Here is a 15,811-nt window from a genome sequence, read left to right on the forward strand (position 1 = left end):
TGGTTGGACATCCAAATATTAGTGGGATAATCATTCCGCTGGTAACCTCTAACAGCAAAATTGGTATTCAGCAGCAGTTGCATCGTGACTACCCCATCCCAGCATACGGTTGCATTCGGTAACTTGATGGCCGTATAGAGTGTTATTACTACCGTCACGGCCATCAACGTCGCACACAGCACGACACGACGGTCCGCAATATGGTGGGAGGTGGTGTCGGACAGTGTGATTCTGATTAATCGCTTCCATCGTTAGTCGTACTCGGTCATTCACAATGTCCACCTCTGCACCATTGGGTGTCGAGCAGGTGAATCGTTCCCGCTCGGAAACAGTTCTCTCACTTGATGGTGGGTGGCCACCAAGGTCACCTCCACCGTCGTTATCGCCGTTTATCGGATGGCCGCGGAACAATGAATACGGTCGGCTCGGATCCCGACCAGGTGTCCCGGGACAACCGGCCTGGATGAGTGGTTCAAGTGGTGCTCTAGCACGCACCGGCAGCCGTGATGAGGTGAAGCTGCACAAAAGTCTCGAAGAAATTTCGAAGGACATACGCGAGCTTGAAGACTTTATCAGCGTGACCGAGGACATATTACGGCGTGAACGCGAGCAGGATGAACAAGCGTCGCTACGGGAACGTCAACGTAAAGCGGCCGAGCGTACTATGCAGCTCATTCGGAGCAAGTGTAGTCCCACGAAAAAGTGCTTCAATCGCGTCATCAAAACGCTAGACGGTCAGAAAAAGGTTCTGCGCTCCCCGACCTACAAGGTGAACATCACACAGAAACGACGCATCAAATCGTTCAGCCCGAAAGGTGGCTACAAATCAAAGCTATACTTTCGGAATGGAAAGATTGGCTGCCAGGAGGCCGAAAATGCTGTATCAAATTTGCGCAGTACGCACGAACTAGTCAAGCGGATCATTAACGATGAAAGCAACATGCTGGTCAAGTTGGAGCACCAGCACTACTCGACGGGTGAACACGATGGGCTTGATTCGCGATCCAGCTCGGTAGACACACCGGTGGAGAGTTTGCAGATGTGCGTGACGGAATCGGCAGGAACATCGCTGTGTGAGGACGAAACAACTCCACCACCTGTCCCGGCGATGTCCAGCGACGTTCCTAACGAAATCAATAGTCACGAAAAACCACGCTTAGATGATAACTCCCAGCAGATCGAGAATGCTAACGGAACCTCCATAGAACCATTGGAGGAAAGACGAAATTCCACGTGAGTGTAAAGAACAACTTTAACATGGTAGCTGATTGTGACTCCGATCTTTTTTATTCTTCTCCAACAGAAGTCCCACAGAGATGATGCCAACAAACGGAAATGATTTTGTTACCGTCCGGCTACGCCATTTGGCTAACCGATTCTCGGAGCGAACCAGAAAGATGCGCAGCAAGCTTGAAATTCCTCCCACACCGTCCAGCAGTGCCAGTGCTCCTTCTACGGCTCCCTCCACGCAGAAGCACCACGTAAATCGTGAGTAATACATATTCCATCCATGTTTTTACATAACCACTCCATGATTTACATATTCGCTACTTACTCCAACAAGAACGGACGATACAAAACTCCGCCTTAACGCTTCAGTCAGCCACCGAGACACCGGGCTGCAGCCACTACCTGTTTTGCCCTATCTTCTGTTGCGGCGGCCGAAGCGATAATGTGCTTGATCCCCAAGGAAAATTTTACATTGCCTGGCTGTTTATCGTGTCGCTTTCGTTCCTGTACAATGCGTGGGTCATACCGCTGCGATCCTCGTTCCCCTATCAAACGCCCGAAAATACCAAATATTGGATTGCGATGGACATTTGTGCGGATGTTATCTACCTGCTGGACATACTGTTCGTTAAGCATCGCTTGATGTATCTCTATGAAGGATTCTGGGTGAAGGATAAGAATCTTACTCGCAAGAACTACATGCGTAAGCTGCAGTTTAAGGTAGGACGACGATGATTGGTGTCTCTTTAAATGGGTAGTACATCCTGGATCGCCTGGCCCTTTTCAGATGGATCTGTTAGCGTTGGTGCCGCTGGATTTGCTATACCTTCGCTTTGGGACCGAGCACGTGGTGTTTCGTGCACCGCGACTACTGAAGATTCAAAGTTTTTGGGAGTTTTTCAAGCTGATCGATCGAGTCATTTCATCGCCACATATTGTAAGTGTCCAAAGTGTTTCGATCCTCCACTTCCAACAGTTTCTAACCAACGTGCCTTCCAGATACGTGTTGTGAAGACGCTGACCTACATGCTGTACATGATACATCTGACAGCGTGCGCATATTACGCGTACAGTGCCTATCAAGGTACCTGTCACAGCCGAGACCTGTCCTCTGCCCTTGCACTTAACCCGATAACGGATTCATTGCTATCCTTCTCTCCTTAGGACTCGGCTCCAATCGGTGGGTGTTCAACAACAAGGGTCACGCGTACGTACGCTGCTTCGCATTCGCTACCAAAACGGCCACCTCCATTGGCAAAAACCCAAAACCGGAGAAGGAGGGCGAGCTGATGTTCATGACGGCCGCCTGGCTGATGGGTGTGTTTGTGTTCGCGCTGCTTATCGGCCAGATACGGGACATCATTGCGACTGCGACACGTTCCAAGTCCGAGTACAAGCAGCTGGTCGACGAAACGCTGGAGTATATGCGCCGCCTCAACCTGCCAACCGATCTGCAGCGGCGTGTCAAGATGTGGTTTACCTTCACCTGGGAGCAGCAGAAGTGCTTGGACGAGACGCATATTATGGATGCGTTGCCGGCTAACCTGAAGACCGACATCGCTATCTCGGTACACATACAGACCCTATCCAAAGTGCAGCTGTTTGCCGACTGCGAGGAAGCGTTGTTACGTGAACTCGTGCTGAAGCTGCGCTCGGTCACCTTCCTGCCCGGGGATTACGTGTGCCGGAAGGGTGAGGTCGGTAAGGAGATGTACATCGTGAAGACGGGCCAGGTCCAGGTGATGGGTGGTCCTCGGAACGATGTTGTGCTAGCGACACTGTACGAGGGTTCCGTGTTCGGTGAGATCAGTCTGCTGGCGATCAACGGTGCGGAAGGAAACCGTCGTACGGCGGATGTACGATCGAAAGGATTCTCCAACCTGTTCGTGCTCTCCAAATCGGATCTGAACGAAGCGATCGTGTACTACCCGAATGCACAGGCCATCCTGAAGAAGCGTGCCAAGAGTTTGATGCGCAAAAATGCTGCCCGTGAAAAGGCCGAATCGCAGCAGAGCATCGACACGAAGGACAGTGAGGCGGATGTAGTCATCCGGAATCCACAGGATCCAACCTCTCCGAAGCTGCTAAAAACCGTCATCCAAGCGTTGCCCCAGGAGTCGGCCGCCGTGCAATTGCTAATGCAAGGTTTCAAAATGATTGATCCATTGACGGACGAGACGGACGAGCAGCAAATGGAGATGGCCGGAGCTGAGGAGAAGAACGTTGAACCAGATCGCGAAGAAACGGCCTCGGTACGCAGTGTGGAGATCAAGCACACGACCGAGGTGCAGATCGAGAACGAAAAGAATGTCGAATTGCCGTGTGATTTGGTGTACAGCATTAAGAAAGAGCTGATGGAGAACAATAGCTATATCAATCTAACCGATACGGAAAAGTACAAGCTGCTCCACGAGCTTTCCAAGGATGAGTACGGCAACCAGGAAAAGTCGCCAGTTTAATTCGCCATGTGTGTAGCAATAAGCAATGTGACGATGTGTTTTGCTAAATGCGCAATAACCGTTTTCCATGTATAACGACTGCTTTTGGATGATCTTCGCGGACGAGCTGCTAGAGGTATTCGCAGCGCTTACGCAATATACTGACGTTAATCATTTTTATACTTCCGTTTGATGACTTTTACGTTCACTTTAAGTGAGGTAAGCCAACTTAGTAGAGATGACGAAATGCATGAGCATCCAATTGTTACTTGCACAGGGAACGAAGAGCGCTAGAGTTCAAGGCATCTTAAAGCCGTCGGGTATTGTACCTGGCTTTAATAACACCATCTACCACATGCTTGGGGGAAACAAGCTCCACTACGTCATTCCGTGCCGTTCGACAGACAAACGATTGGACATTTTGCGTACCGTAACATCCATGCTAAGGTCTCATTCGCCCGTGCACGTCGCGTGCATATTGCAGGGCAATAAATTAGCGCCACCTTGCTGTTACGGGAGCGAGGAGCTTCGGCAAGGTAAGGCTATAGGAACGTGATCGACGGATGGCCGATATCAACGATGGAATCAATACAATTACGATGCCTTAGGGGAGAATATGGTTGGCCTTTGGAAGTATGGCAGCTAGCGGAAATGAGTCATTCGCGCGTACACGCGTCTCACTGTTGGATGATGGATGAACATTTTAATGTCACTTTTTTAACATTTACCAAAGGTAAACCTTTTGTAGTGCTAATTGTTAGGATTCGTGTTCAATGTGCATCGTTGTACCATGTCTCGCTGTCTTAAAGATTTATGAATAAATTTCATTACAAAAAATGACAACCCGGTGTAAATATGATCGAGAAATGCGAGAATAATTTTATCATTAGCAGAAACTGTCTTCAGAACCGATAGATCACGTTCGACGGAACCAGTTTTCGATTTAACGAGCCGTGTTGGCTTGCAGGTAACGTGGGCATTCGGAAAAGAGGGAATATTTATTACGGATGATTCGCATCGCACTGCGTAGAAGGCCAAGGTTGCAAAGTTGAACATATGGCCAATAAAAGTAAATATAGTTAAAAATATTCCTCAAGCCCATAAAATAACTTCATCATGCCGTGCACAATATCTTTGGGACCTTTTTTCTAACACACCAGAGTACGAATGTCTTGAGCTGGCAACCACTATTTTGGCCACCTGTTGATAACCTGTCCCGTAGTGCGGTCTTACTACCCCGGAGCTCATTTGGGTGGGAGAAGTTTTAAATATACCATTACAAGTTATCTCCACGCGTCTTGAGACTTGTTCCAATCAGTTAATCTTCTAACGTCCGCCGAGAGAGACGCGTAAACGTAACATCACATAATTCAAACAGTCCTGTATTGGCCAAGAACTTTAAAAATGGGTACGTTCTAAAGTAGCGATATAGCAGGAACTTGTTTTCAGACCCTTAAACCATTCCTTTACTTGTATACTTCCCTTAACAGCCAAATTCGTAGTAGTTGCCCTGGCCCTGGCGCTGTGTGTCGTCGTCGCGAGTGCTGGTAAGTACCCATTCAGATTGTGTTTGAAAGGTTTTAAAGTAACGGACTTGCAACAACCGGTCCTTGTGCAATATATTTTCGCCAACAGCTGGAGATGAGTGTCCGCTAGCATCGAAAGTGGCGTCCTGCTCACCAACCTGTCATACCGATAGTGACTGTACTGTTATCGGTGGTAAATGCTGTGTTAACGCATGCAACCGCAAATCCTGCGTCGAACGCAGCAAACTGAAGCAGGGCAACAACAAGTGTAAGTGATCAAATCGACGACCTACATTTCCACCGCCCCGTCGTATGGGTTCGCGGATGTTGAGTTCGCCGCTGATAAGTTACTTTGCACGATTAACTGAAGTTGACGAAATTTATGAAATTGCCGCAGACTACTACTGTGTGTACATCACTATTACCGGCGTTTGAAATTGACTACTTTTGGACTACTCAGTTTTGAAATACTCAACCTCTCCTTACCTACAATTAGTGCCCTGTATTCTACTCATTATTAACGGCTCACTACGTTGTTTTGACGCTGCTTACTGCCATCTTACTTATTTGTTTTTCTTCGCATTTTTCGCCCCCCACTAATGGACCACTGCAGATAGTTCCAGCTCCGGTTCAGGATCGTACTGCGGCAGCACCAAGTGCAACTCATTCGAGAAGTGCGGTACCGATCCAGCTACCAAACGCCAAAAGTGTGTCCGTGCGTGAGGAATAGAATGAATAAATCGTATATCTTGTGCATTTACGGATGGTGTTGGTCTACTGGTTCTACTTATGGTCCTGAAATACAAACAAAATTGTGAAACGTACTTCACAATCCATTAATTGATTTTCATCCCAAATCTTCGAGGTCTGAGAACTAAAAAAAAACACCCAACAATGTGCTCAAAGACATGCGGCCATTAAATATTGCAGACCTTTGTTTGTCAATTTTAGCTTAACTATTCAATGTCTGGCCCCAAAGCATTTTGAATAGCAGAACACACATTGACGACGTTCATGCAGAACGCGACCTAAGTGTACTTCAATGTATTGTAAACACTTAACAATTTGATGTTACAACAAATCGACCTTCATCCGTACCGTTTCGCTCTTCACCTTAAACTCAGCTTAAACTCAGCGAAACACATAGAAATTATTTCTGCCCATGTGACCTACGAGGATATACAAGGTAAGCGTGTATATCCATCTCTTAAGGCAACAACCGTGCAAAGGCAGCTCATTTGTTCATAAATAACATGTGATTCTTTATTGCATGACACCAAACCGGACCGAATGAAGGAAATAACAGCGCAAAAAGACCTCCTTTACTTTTCATCCTCATCCGATTCAATTGGATCTTCTTCCGGCTGTACTTCCTCCGACGAAGCCGCTGCTTCTTCCGACGCTGCTTCCTGAGACGCCGGCACTCCTTTGCGCTTCGGTTTGGCAATGTCATCGGCAGTAATTGAGTACGAGCCCGTCAGTGAGGATGATACATCAGCCTTTCCATTCGGATCGACCTGCGGTCCATTGCCGATCGGGATGTTAATCTCCTTCACCACGCGGTACCCCTTATCGTCGGCTTCGTAGTGAACGGTACGCTTGAAGAAGCCGTCACTGTACGAGTACATGCCCTTCAGCGCCAGTCCGTTCCGTTCCTCCTGGCGCATGATCGTATGATCGTTGATGGTATCATTCACGGACGTGTCATACGCGTATTGGGCGGATTTGGCTTGAATCTTCTCCAACGACTCGTCGCTAGCTTCCTGTGATGCAGCTTCCTCGGAAGTTGCCGCCTCTTCAGCATTCGTCTTTTCTTCCGGCTCCGGGGCGGCCAAACGTGGCCTCGTGAAGGGGAACTTCTTCTGTGGTGCACTGTTCACTACGGTAGCGATCAGCACCAAAAACACCACATAGCTGACACTGCGAACCGCCGGTGACACCATCTTATCTGCTACAATCGGCACAGAGATCACTTTGGGCAAAGCTCTTCTTCGAGATGATATTCGCCAAACGGCAGTCAAACTGGAACTAACTTTGCCACTTTTCCAGACTGACCTATTTATAATGCATCTTTTGTTGCTCAACGCCGGGCAGCGCCGGCGAGCAGGTTTTCCTTCCTCGATGCGCCAATCTTCGGTAGTGTTAACCTGTTTTGGGGCAGCAGAACAAGTTTCACTTTCTATGTCCGCGGGCACCCGCAAGAACGCAAGAACGCGACTGGTTCGATGAACCAGCTCTGACGCTGCACACTGGTGTTTTCCGACCCGGTCTGACCCAAGACATCGTCGGTTGCGACGGCTCATCCGCGACGACGGTCTCGGTCGAGGTCATCTACCGTCAGGCAACTCCCGACCGCCGTACACCGGGAAGATAACAACCACTTGGCACCAGCCAAGAGGCTGAGCAGATTCGCACCATCCATCGGTGGATGTTGTGCATAATAATGTGGAATGGTGATCGTTAGCGGCATAAATTATACGGTTCCCCTGTGAACCACACAGGTATGTGCGAGAAGCGTCTCATTCCATCTGACAGGTAAACGATGGATATTCAACGATCAGTTCGATCGGTACACGTCCTAGTATACCCATTAATGCATAGAAATTCGGGGTTGATTTTTTTCCCACCATCCTGTGATTTTGATCTTCACCTTTTGCATTCTTTTGTGGAGCAATTTTAAATGGCATCGTTATAGACGTGGGTGACAGTGTGAACGATGCAGGTAAAGGATGGCATTAGATCGCATATAAATCGTGGCTAATCGGTTTTAGTCGATGGGTTCTGACGACGCTGGAGCTCTACGGGGATAACTCTGTCAAAAAGCTCCGTTGCTGATACGATTACACGCTCAATTGCAAGGTTGTTTCCTCGGCCATTATTTGTAATCTAAAAGCCAATTGCAGTCAACACTGTGCACGTGCAAATTATCAGTAATTCAATTATGCCTTTAGTAAGGACATGGCTTGCATGTAATGAATATTCAAAAAAATATGTAAATTTTTATTATTCTGGAAGAAATACAACGAGTTGTTTACCCCATCCTTCCTTCCTGTCATGGACACACAATACACACACCCCCCGCACAGAGTTCATTGGAGCTGGTACACTCTAGAGAGATGCATTATTAAAAGAAAACATCACTGATGATGATCTTTCAGATTTCAAGCGTTTGCCGAAACCCGGGATTGAACCGGGGACCTTTAGATCTTCAGTCTAACGCTCTCCCAACTGAGCTATTTCGGCTAGATATGCTAATCACATTACGAACAGGTGTGCATCAGCACGAGTACCGCTCGAAATGTTATGGACCGAAAGGTTACGCATAGGGCAGTAATTCCGTAATCACACGTTGCATGCTGATACCAGCATTAACACCATCGTGTCATTATCAGTACGGTTGATGGGAGAGTATCACGATTTTTTTAATTTCCCGCCACTCGTCACGACTCGGCTGTGCCACACACACACACACACATTGAGAGACTTATGCGCCACTGCGGAAAAGGGATTTTTACCAATGATTATGATCGATTGCGCCGCGACTAACCCTTGAAGGTGCACTGACCTGTGGAAAAATGATCTCTGCAACTTGCAGATGTTCTAGCAAAGGACAAGAAATGCACAAGCACGATTGCAACTCGAATTCCACAAGATCCATGAACAGAATTGGAATATAAACAGCGCGTTGCACACCGTGCTTATTATTTACACTGTTGATATAAGGGTTCGATGTAGGCTGCTTTTGCCATCCATCTGTTCGCGAATCGCGTTCGAACGAGGCGTCGTCCTTGACACCACACTTTAGCATACTGTTGATTTTTGCCATTTTTTTCCCTCTAACTTCACATTCTTTCTGCCGTGGGCTGTTCAAATTTCAAACTTCAAGCTTCTCGAACGCATCCTCGCACACTACCGCTCGGAGTGTTTGAGGGTTAAGTCCGTGACTTTCAACTTCAATTCTGCGATTGGAGGTCACCTGTTAGCGAAAACAACACGTGTCTATATCGATAACAATCGAAATAGGCTTATCGATAGGGAGATATTGCTTAAACCTGCTTGGAAAATCAAAAACTGCATCTTGCATGTTGAGAGGCGAGGACAAGCTGCGGTTCGGACGGGCCGTGTACTTCGTGCCTTCGTGAGCGATAAACCAAAAAACCCACTTTCAAGACATTTAAAAAGCAATAAAGGATAAATTTGCGTTTCAGACCCGCCTTTAATCGGGTTTGAAAGCCCCGTTGAAGTTCTTGTGTCATCCACCGGTTACTCCTCGTACACCGATGCCCAACAAAGCCACATAACTTATTTAGCATGCAAAACTACAGCACGTTCTCATTCTGCCCCTTGCTCTGTGGAGTAGGAGCCCACGGAGCACCCGGCCGGTTGTCGAAAGTGGAAACTTTGGCTATAAGCTTCGAAATGAAGAGTCCTCACAGCCATGTACCACCGTCCGTGCCAGGATACGCTGCAGTGCTCGTGTTTCTTGCGCTCTGTCGTGCTTGGTTTCCACTAAACTTGGCCATAATTTCCAAACAGACTACCGACCGAACAGAGTCTCACCCGGACCCGTTTGCATGCCAAGCGATTGACTGGGTAATGAAAATTATAAACTTTTTGGTCTGATGAATTCCCCATTTCTACGTTGCTAAACGATTGGAATGGAAGGAAGGCAACGAAATTACCTGTCCTGCCCCATCGTGGTACTTTCCTTCCCATCCGCTCCTGCAGGAGCCTCGTGTTTTGAGCCGTCCTTCGTGGTTTGGCATTATTATCGGGTTTAGTCTGCCCGTGTTGAAATTATATTTGTCTAATCAATATTGAACCAAAATGAAATCTACCACCTCCCGCTGTAGATCCTTGTTTGTGTGTCTGCCTTTGGTATTATTCCGACCGTATCCTGGAGCTCCCAGAAGATGTCGCATTTGGAGACATTTTTTTTTTATTTAGCAGTTATGGAGTTATCCAACTTATCATACTTACAGCTACTTCTGGGTCATTCGATTCTTACCGGCCTGCGGCATGGTGTCACAACAACCAGGAGGAGGAGGTTTTCAATCAAAAAGATGAAAACAACAACTACTCAACCCGAATCAACTACAACACAATAATCTCTTAACCCTGATTCCAACAACAGTCAACAACCCGAATCAACTACAACACAATAATCTCTTAACCCTGATTCCAACAACAGGAACAAAGCATCGTGTATGTTGAGCCATCGTAACGACCGAACAACGATTCGGCACGTGTTGTAGCACGTTACTACAAGTCAGTCACTCAGTCAGATATTTCGGTATGGAAGTCGTTCCTCTCGGCTGGTCGTCGGTAGTAAGCGCACCGAAATGCCGCTCCAGCTCCAAAGGGGATCCAAAACCGCGAGCCGAAAGTTGTGGCGAAAGTCAGTACCTTCCGAAACTGCGTATGCGTCAGACATGGTGGAAAACAGTAGGGCTCGCGGTTCGATCGATGTTTGGTATTGTAGTCGAAAGAAATGCTGCCGATGAATGCAAACGGAATCAATTTTGTGGGACAATCAATAATTAATGAATTCAATCGTTGCCTTTAGAGTAATGGTGGTAGTAGGTGGATAATAATATCATCAAACTGTTTACAACCGAACACCGATGAATTGCTCACAATCGCATGTGATAACTTAAAATGTGTCGTGTTGTGTAAGTGACGGCCAAAGAACGCATCGAAAACTGCTGTTCCAAACCTCGCAAATTCCACCACACTTCGCAAAATGAAGTCTTCAACCTGTTAGTGGGATCCTGCCTCAGCAGCTACAGTTACCTTTCCGCCGGAAGATCCGCCAAGCGGTAACGTATGAACTTTATTACATCCTAGGCGCTAGGCTCTCCCGCACACCACGGACATGTGCCTGCACGGGGCAAGTGTGAACCGACAATACATGCAGTTTGGTGCAGATATGATAGCTACAATGGCCACAGTAATGCCAATTCGAATGCCACGAGCTAATATGCGTTGCGTGCCGGGCTGTTGTATTCCGTTTTGATCGTTGTGTTTTTTTTTTCGGTCTGTTGTTTCGTGGTGTCGGCGCACATGTGTCTGACCCGGGGGGTATGCGTGTCATTTGTAACGAATTCGATGATTTACTGATTGGATAATGGGTAACGTTTGTGGCGTATCGTTTTGTGGCAGCTATATCCTGCGGTCGTAACCATCTATTAGTGGTTGCCGTTTGCGTTGGTAAACTGTCGGAAACTATATCGCGAAATGCTTTTCGCGGCTGACGAAAGCATAATTTTCACGGAATAGGGGAACTATTTTATGGACCACCATAGTGATGGATCTAGTTTTGATGAGTTTGGGGGTGGAGAATACTAAACAGGGCTAGATCAAGCGAAATCCACAGATATCTGAAGGTAATGTTGGAATTTATGAACATGTTGCTAGCTCCGACAAGAATCTCCGACAAGCATTCATTCTTGCGATCAACAAGCTTGCCGTGCCCAACTTCATTTGATGCAGATGCTTCCTTCTCCAGCGATCGTTTGCATCCATTTAAATGCCATTACAACCTGCTTGGATGATCTCAATACGTCTAACGAAATGGAAACGTTGCTCTGACACTACCTGGCGAACAAAAAAGGAACTACACGACTAGAAGAAGACTTGAACTAAATTTCACTTTCCTTACGATTTGGACGTCTTCATCGATTTACTACACTATTTCATCCTAATGAAATAAAATATACCCCTTCCAAGGTATTGCTGGTACCTGGAACCGTAGCACAATCATTCATCGCGATTCCCTATCAAATTGCGCGCCCGCCATTTTCGTCGTTAATCGATCAACGCGGAATGACGAAACCCTTCTAAGGAACAAGTTACGCTTTTGCCAAAACAACAAGTTGCAGAACAAAACAAATTAATGTGAAGCTGTCATGACTGGGTAATATCTCGGGCTTTGTCAGTTGCAATAGCGATACGGCCGGTGTTTATACCGAATAGGCGCCAATCGATTTGCATACCATCACCAATGTGCACCATGATAACGCGATAATGAAGGGATAAAAATAAATTCTTAATACCTTGAGCCCTGCCGATCTTTCCGTTTGTGTTTCGCAGTTGAATGTATTGGTGGGCGATACCTCACAGTGGAACGTGTTTCAGAAAGAACTATTGAATAGTTGATTGTTAGTTCACCGCGAGCTGTTGTTACGGTTAGAACTACTTCGAGCGAGTCGATTTTTGGAGCTAATTGTCTATAAAAAGTGACTGTTTGAAAGAACGCCTATCTTTCGTTGGTTTAAAATATAATTCACATTCGAGCACAGCGCATCACACCAAACTGTGAAAACACTGTGAAAGTTATTTTAAAAGTGTCTCCCGTTTGATTGATTGTTGATTGCTTCAATTCGCTTCCCTTCATTGATATAAACAACAGGATACACAATGAATCGCCAGACGTTTCGCGGTGGTATGGGCACGGTGAGTGTGAGCTATTCCGTATTCGGGGGTCATTCATCAAATGTATGAAATTTCACGGTGCTGGAACATGTTAATGGAGCTGCTGGAAAACAACTCCTTACAAGTGTGTTCCTTCTTACTTTTCTAAGCTCTCTAACGTTTCATTTGGTCAATTATTTCAAACGCTGGGCAACTTCTGGGTAAACGGCTAGAGTTTGCACGCAGAAGCATTACTTCAAGTTTCACATTCCGAAAGTTACTGGTGCACGTAATGTTTAAAAAGAATTTCCAACCGTCAACGAGTGAAACGTTCAAATTTAAGCTTTGTTGTGTTGTTTTCTATATTGCGCACAGTATTACTGGAGTTTTCCCCTTCGCGTTGCTTAGTGTAGTTAATTATTGTTTGTTATAGAATAAAGTGTGCCACATTAAGTCATCATGTGAACCGCGAACGATGTGTACTTTTTAAAGACATGTTAACATATACAAGCCCTGTACAAACCATGCAACATATTGTATACTTTATAGAAGTTTTTCTAAAACTACAAAATCATAATCACGGAAGCACTTGCATTGCTACTGGTTGAAAATGCATCCATCGGATTTGGCATGGGACAAATGCTATAAACCAGTGCAAAAAAAAACCCCGAGATAAACAAAATTCACGCTGAAAATAAACACAAAAAGTGCGCCCTTCGAGTTCGCCCGTAAAACACAGAACCATCGTATAAACCACATTCAATATGACATAAATCTAATAAGATAATCGATTTTATGTGTTTTGTGGTTGTTTTTGCGTTTATTTCTCCTTCCGTGTAGTAGCGAACGGTCGGAAAGTTCCCGGTGTGCGGGCGCGCACCCTTTCCGAACCAGCTGGCGTTCGCTTTGTTGTTCCATCATCTATTGTTGACGAAGACGGTTTTACCGGCACAGGCCGCATGCCGTAAGCGGCACAAGATTTATGATGTTTCCTGGTCCAGTACGAAGACCACGGAGACACGAAAAAGCTTCGATTTCGTCAATAATTGAAAATTTTGTCACATGATAGCATGTAACAGTCAAGGTTGTCGGTTGTTTTGCAATATTGGTTGGATATATTTAATTATGCTGAAATGAAGGTCATAAAAGAAAGCAAAGCTAATACACGGAAACTGGAAGGCTTAGATGCATGCTAACTTTCGTTTAAATTTCAGCAACGCGCCAACCAACGAAAGATGAACAAACCGATAGGCAAAAAGCGCCAGAAAGGATCGAAGCCGGTAATCGACGAAATAGAAGTGGCGGGAAAAAATCTACGAGATGAAGCACTGAAGTATATGAAGGTAAGCTAAGCAATCCTACTTGGCTCTCTATTACAGAATAATGTGATCATGAGCTTATTAACATAGAGTGAATTAACCGATAATACAGTTGAATACACTATAATATGTATCCTCGTGTCTTTCCGTACCTATGAGCAAGAGAGAATAAGAGCCTATTCGACTGACATTAATATTTACTCAATTTCTCTCTGTTCTCTGTTCCTTCCCATGTGAGCTTACATTACTAGGAACTTGGATAAAAATGCAAATAAAAAAAAGTTCGTATTAAATAACTCAAAATTATAAAGTACAAGGAAAAATATCGTTGGGGGTGAATTTAGAACCACCCAATATGGGGAGAAAGCAGAAAGCTTTTTGGTCCCTCGAAAGCTTTACCTCCTTGCTTAGTTATAATTTTGACATATACGCGGCGCTAGTGTACAACACGTGAAACAACCCAATATTCAATTTTCAGCTTCAATGCTTGATCGAAAAACGTGTTTTTCATAAAACTATATTTTTTTAGCAAGTTTTTAAACTTTATAGAAAACATTTAGAGTAATTTTTCGAACGTTCATTTTCAAGTATGAAAAGCTTTAAAATATTTTTACATAAGTTTATAAGGTAAAACACAATTAACCACATCGCAACATTTACTGTTTGTTTATTTATTCTAGGTCCGAAACTACACGAAAGCGTTGGGATTGTACGACCAGGTAAACCCGTTTCCTCATTCTTTCACGATTTTCATTTTATTTTTGGGCACGACACTCCAGCACGAGTTATTTACAACTGTAGTCAGTGTCGTTTAGGAGAACTGTTTAGGGCACTGACGGCATCCAAAGTTTTCCTTCCAATCCTGCCGTTGGCAAACAAACTTATTTTTAATGAGTCATTCATTCATTCGAATAGCGTTAAATCTAGCAGCAACAACTTGTTGCCCTGCATAATGTAAGTATTTTCTTCACTTCCCGCTTCACTACCGGAAGCAACATTGAGTGTCTCTATACGTCGCCTGGGGTGGGAAGGAAACACATTGAGATTTTATTCAATTGAATATAAAAGATTGTTTAACCTACACCCCTAAGGCGGTAGAGCAAGTTGAATAACTTTAAACACGATGGCATTTTTCTGATCTTTGTTTCACAAAATAAATCTAAGAATTATTTAGGAAAATCTTTGACAAAAGGGTATAGCTTAAAGGCTGGTTATATCCTTCGGCCACGCACACTTCCGATCGATTTTTTGCTCACAATTCGTTCGGTAAGTCCCAGAAATTGCTGCTTCGTGTTGCCAATGCAGATGTAGTTTTTGTATTACTTTGTATTTTCTACGTTTCCTTTTGGTCGAAGCCTTTGACATGACATGCAACGATTCCACCCATACTGTGCAATATTGTTTGCAGAGCCTATTCCGGCGTTTAGCAATGCCATTCCCAAATAGGCCCTTAGCTATTCATGTGTCGAATCGCAAGAAATCGTACCCTTTTGGCTTATTTATTACTGTTGGATATTGGGCCGTATCGTGTTGGCACCTTAACACCATCAAAGAACCTATGCCTTCAGGGAGACTCTGACCCATTGACTACAGAGGCGACTTTTGCTGTGTAGCACAGCCGTGCACCGTTGCCTTTTATATGTCGTACCGTGCAATTTTTACTATGTTTTATGACAAATCGATTATCAAGTGTTTGTTTCCATGACTCTCCGTCACCCCTGGAGGTGTGTGTGAGTGAATTTAGGGGTCTTGTGGAAGGTGATGGGTTTCACGCGATACGCGGTGAAGTGCCGGTACGTACATTCTCTGGGGTTTTCTCGTCTGCTGCTCGATTATATCGGTCACATTCCAGTTTCAGACGTGGTGCAAGAAGTTCTAGTTCCTA

The 15,811-nt window shown here is 45.3% G+C and overlaps 3 protein-coding genes and 1 non-coding gene across 4 annotated transcripts; 2 read left to right on the forward strand and 2 right to left on the reverse strand.

Moving 5' to 3' along the window:
* Nucleotides 1-274: 274 nt before the first annotated feature.
* Nucleotides 275-3,689, forward strand: LOC128706792 (cyclic nucleotide-gated cation channel beta-3). The gene is made up of 6 exons (XM_053801734.1): nucleotides 275-1,233; nucleotides 1,304-1,488; nucleotides 1,565-1,950; nucleotides 2,018-2,167; nucleotides 2,230-2,314; nucleotides 2,395-3,689. The coding sequence occupies exons 1-6, from the start codon at nucleotides 275-277 to the stop codon at nucleotides 3,687-3,689; spliced, it is 3,060 nt and encodes a 1,019-aa protein (XP_053657709.1).
* A 1,383-nt stretch (nucleotides 3,690-5,072) lies between these two features.
* LOC128718825 (WAP, Kazal, immunoglobulin, Kunitz and NTR domain-containing protein) lies at nucleotides 5,073-5,917 on the forward strand. The gene is made up of 4 exons (XM_053812441.1): nucleotides 5,073-5,076; nucleotides 5,159-5,215; nucleotides 5,304-5,462; nucleotides 5,808-5,917. The coding sequence occupies exons 1-4, from the start codon at nucleotides 5,073-5,075 to the stop codon at nucleotides 5,915-5,917; spliced, it is 330 nt and encodes a 109-aa protein (XP_053668416.1).
* A 599-nt stretch (nucleotides 5,918-6,516) lies between these two features.
* On the reverse strand, nucleotides 6,517-7,137 carry LOC128718827 (uncharacterized). Its single transcript, XM_053812442.1, has one exon. The coding sequence runs from the start codon at nucleotides 7,135-7,137 to the stop codon at nucleotides 6,517-6,519; it is 621 nt and encodes a 206-aa protein (XP_053668417.1).
* Nucleotides 7,138-8,364: 1,227 nt separating this feature from the next.
* Nucleotides 8,365-8,437, reverse strand: Trnaf-gaa (transfer RNA phenylalanine (anticodon GAA)). Its single transcript has one exon. It is a non-coding gene; the product is annotated as a tRNA-Phe (tRNA).
* Nucleotides 8,438-15,811: the final 7,374 nt, after the last annotated feature.

Source organism: Anopheles marshallii, chromosome 2 (assembly GCF_943734725.1).
Source record: "Anopheles marshallii chromosome 2, idAnoMarsDA_429_01, whole genome shotgun sequence".
Classification (NCBI taxonomy): Eukaryota; Metazoa; Arthropoda; class Insecta; order Diptera; family Culicidae; genus Anopheles; species Anopheles marshallii.

Coding starts and splice junctions, on each gene's coding strand:
- LOC128718827 (XM_053812442.1), bottom strand. CDS start 7,137: ATGGTGTCACCGGCGGTTCGCAGTGTCAGCTATGTGGTGTTTTTGGTG.
- LOC128706792 (XM_053801734.1), top strand. CDS start 275: ATGTCCACCTCTGCACCATTGGGTGTCGAGCAGGTGAATCGTTCCCGC. Junction 1,489..1,564: donor GCAGAAGCACCACGTAAATC/GTGAGTAATACA, acceptor TACTCCAACAAG/AACGGACGATACAAAACTCC. Junction 2,168..2,229: donor TCATTTCATCGCCACATATT/GTAAGTGTCCAA, acceptor CGTGCCTTCCAG/ATACGTGTTGTGAAGACGCT.
- LOC128718825 (XM_053812441.1), top strand. Junction 5,216..5,303: donor TGTCGTCGTCGCGAGTGCTG/GTAAGTACCCAT, acceptor TTTCGCCAACAG/CTGGAGATGAGTGTCCGCTA. Junction 5,463..5,807: donor GAAGCAGGGCAACAACAAGT/GTAAGTGATCAA, acceptor GGACCACTGCAG/ATAGTTCCAGCTCCGGTTCA.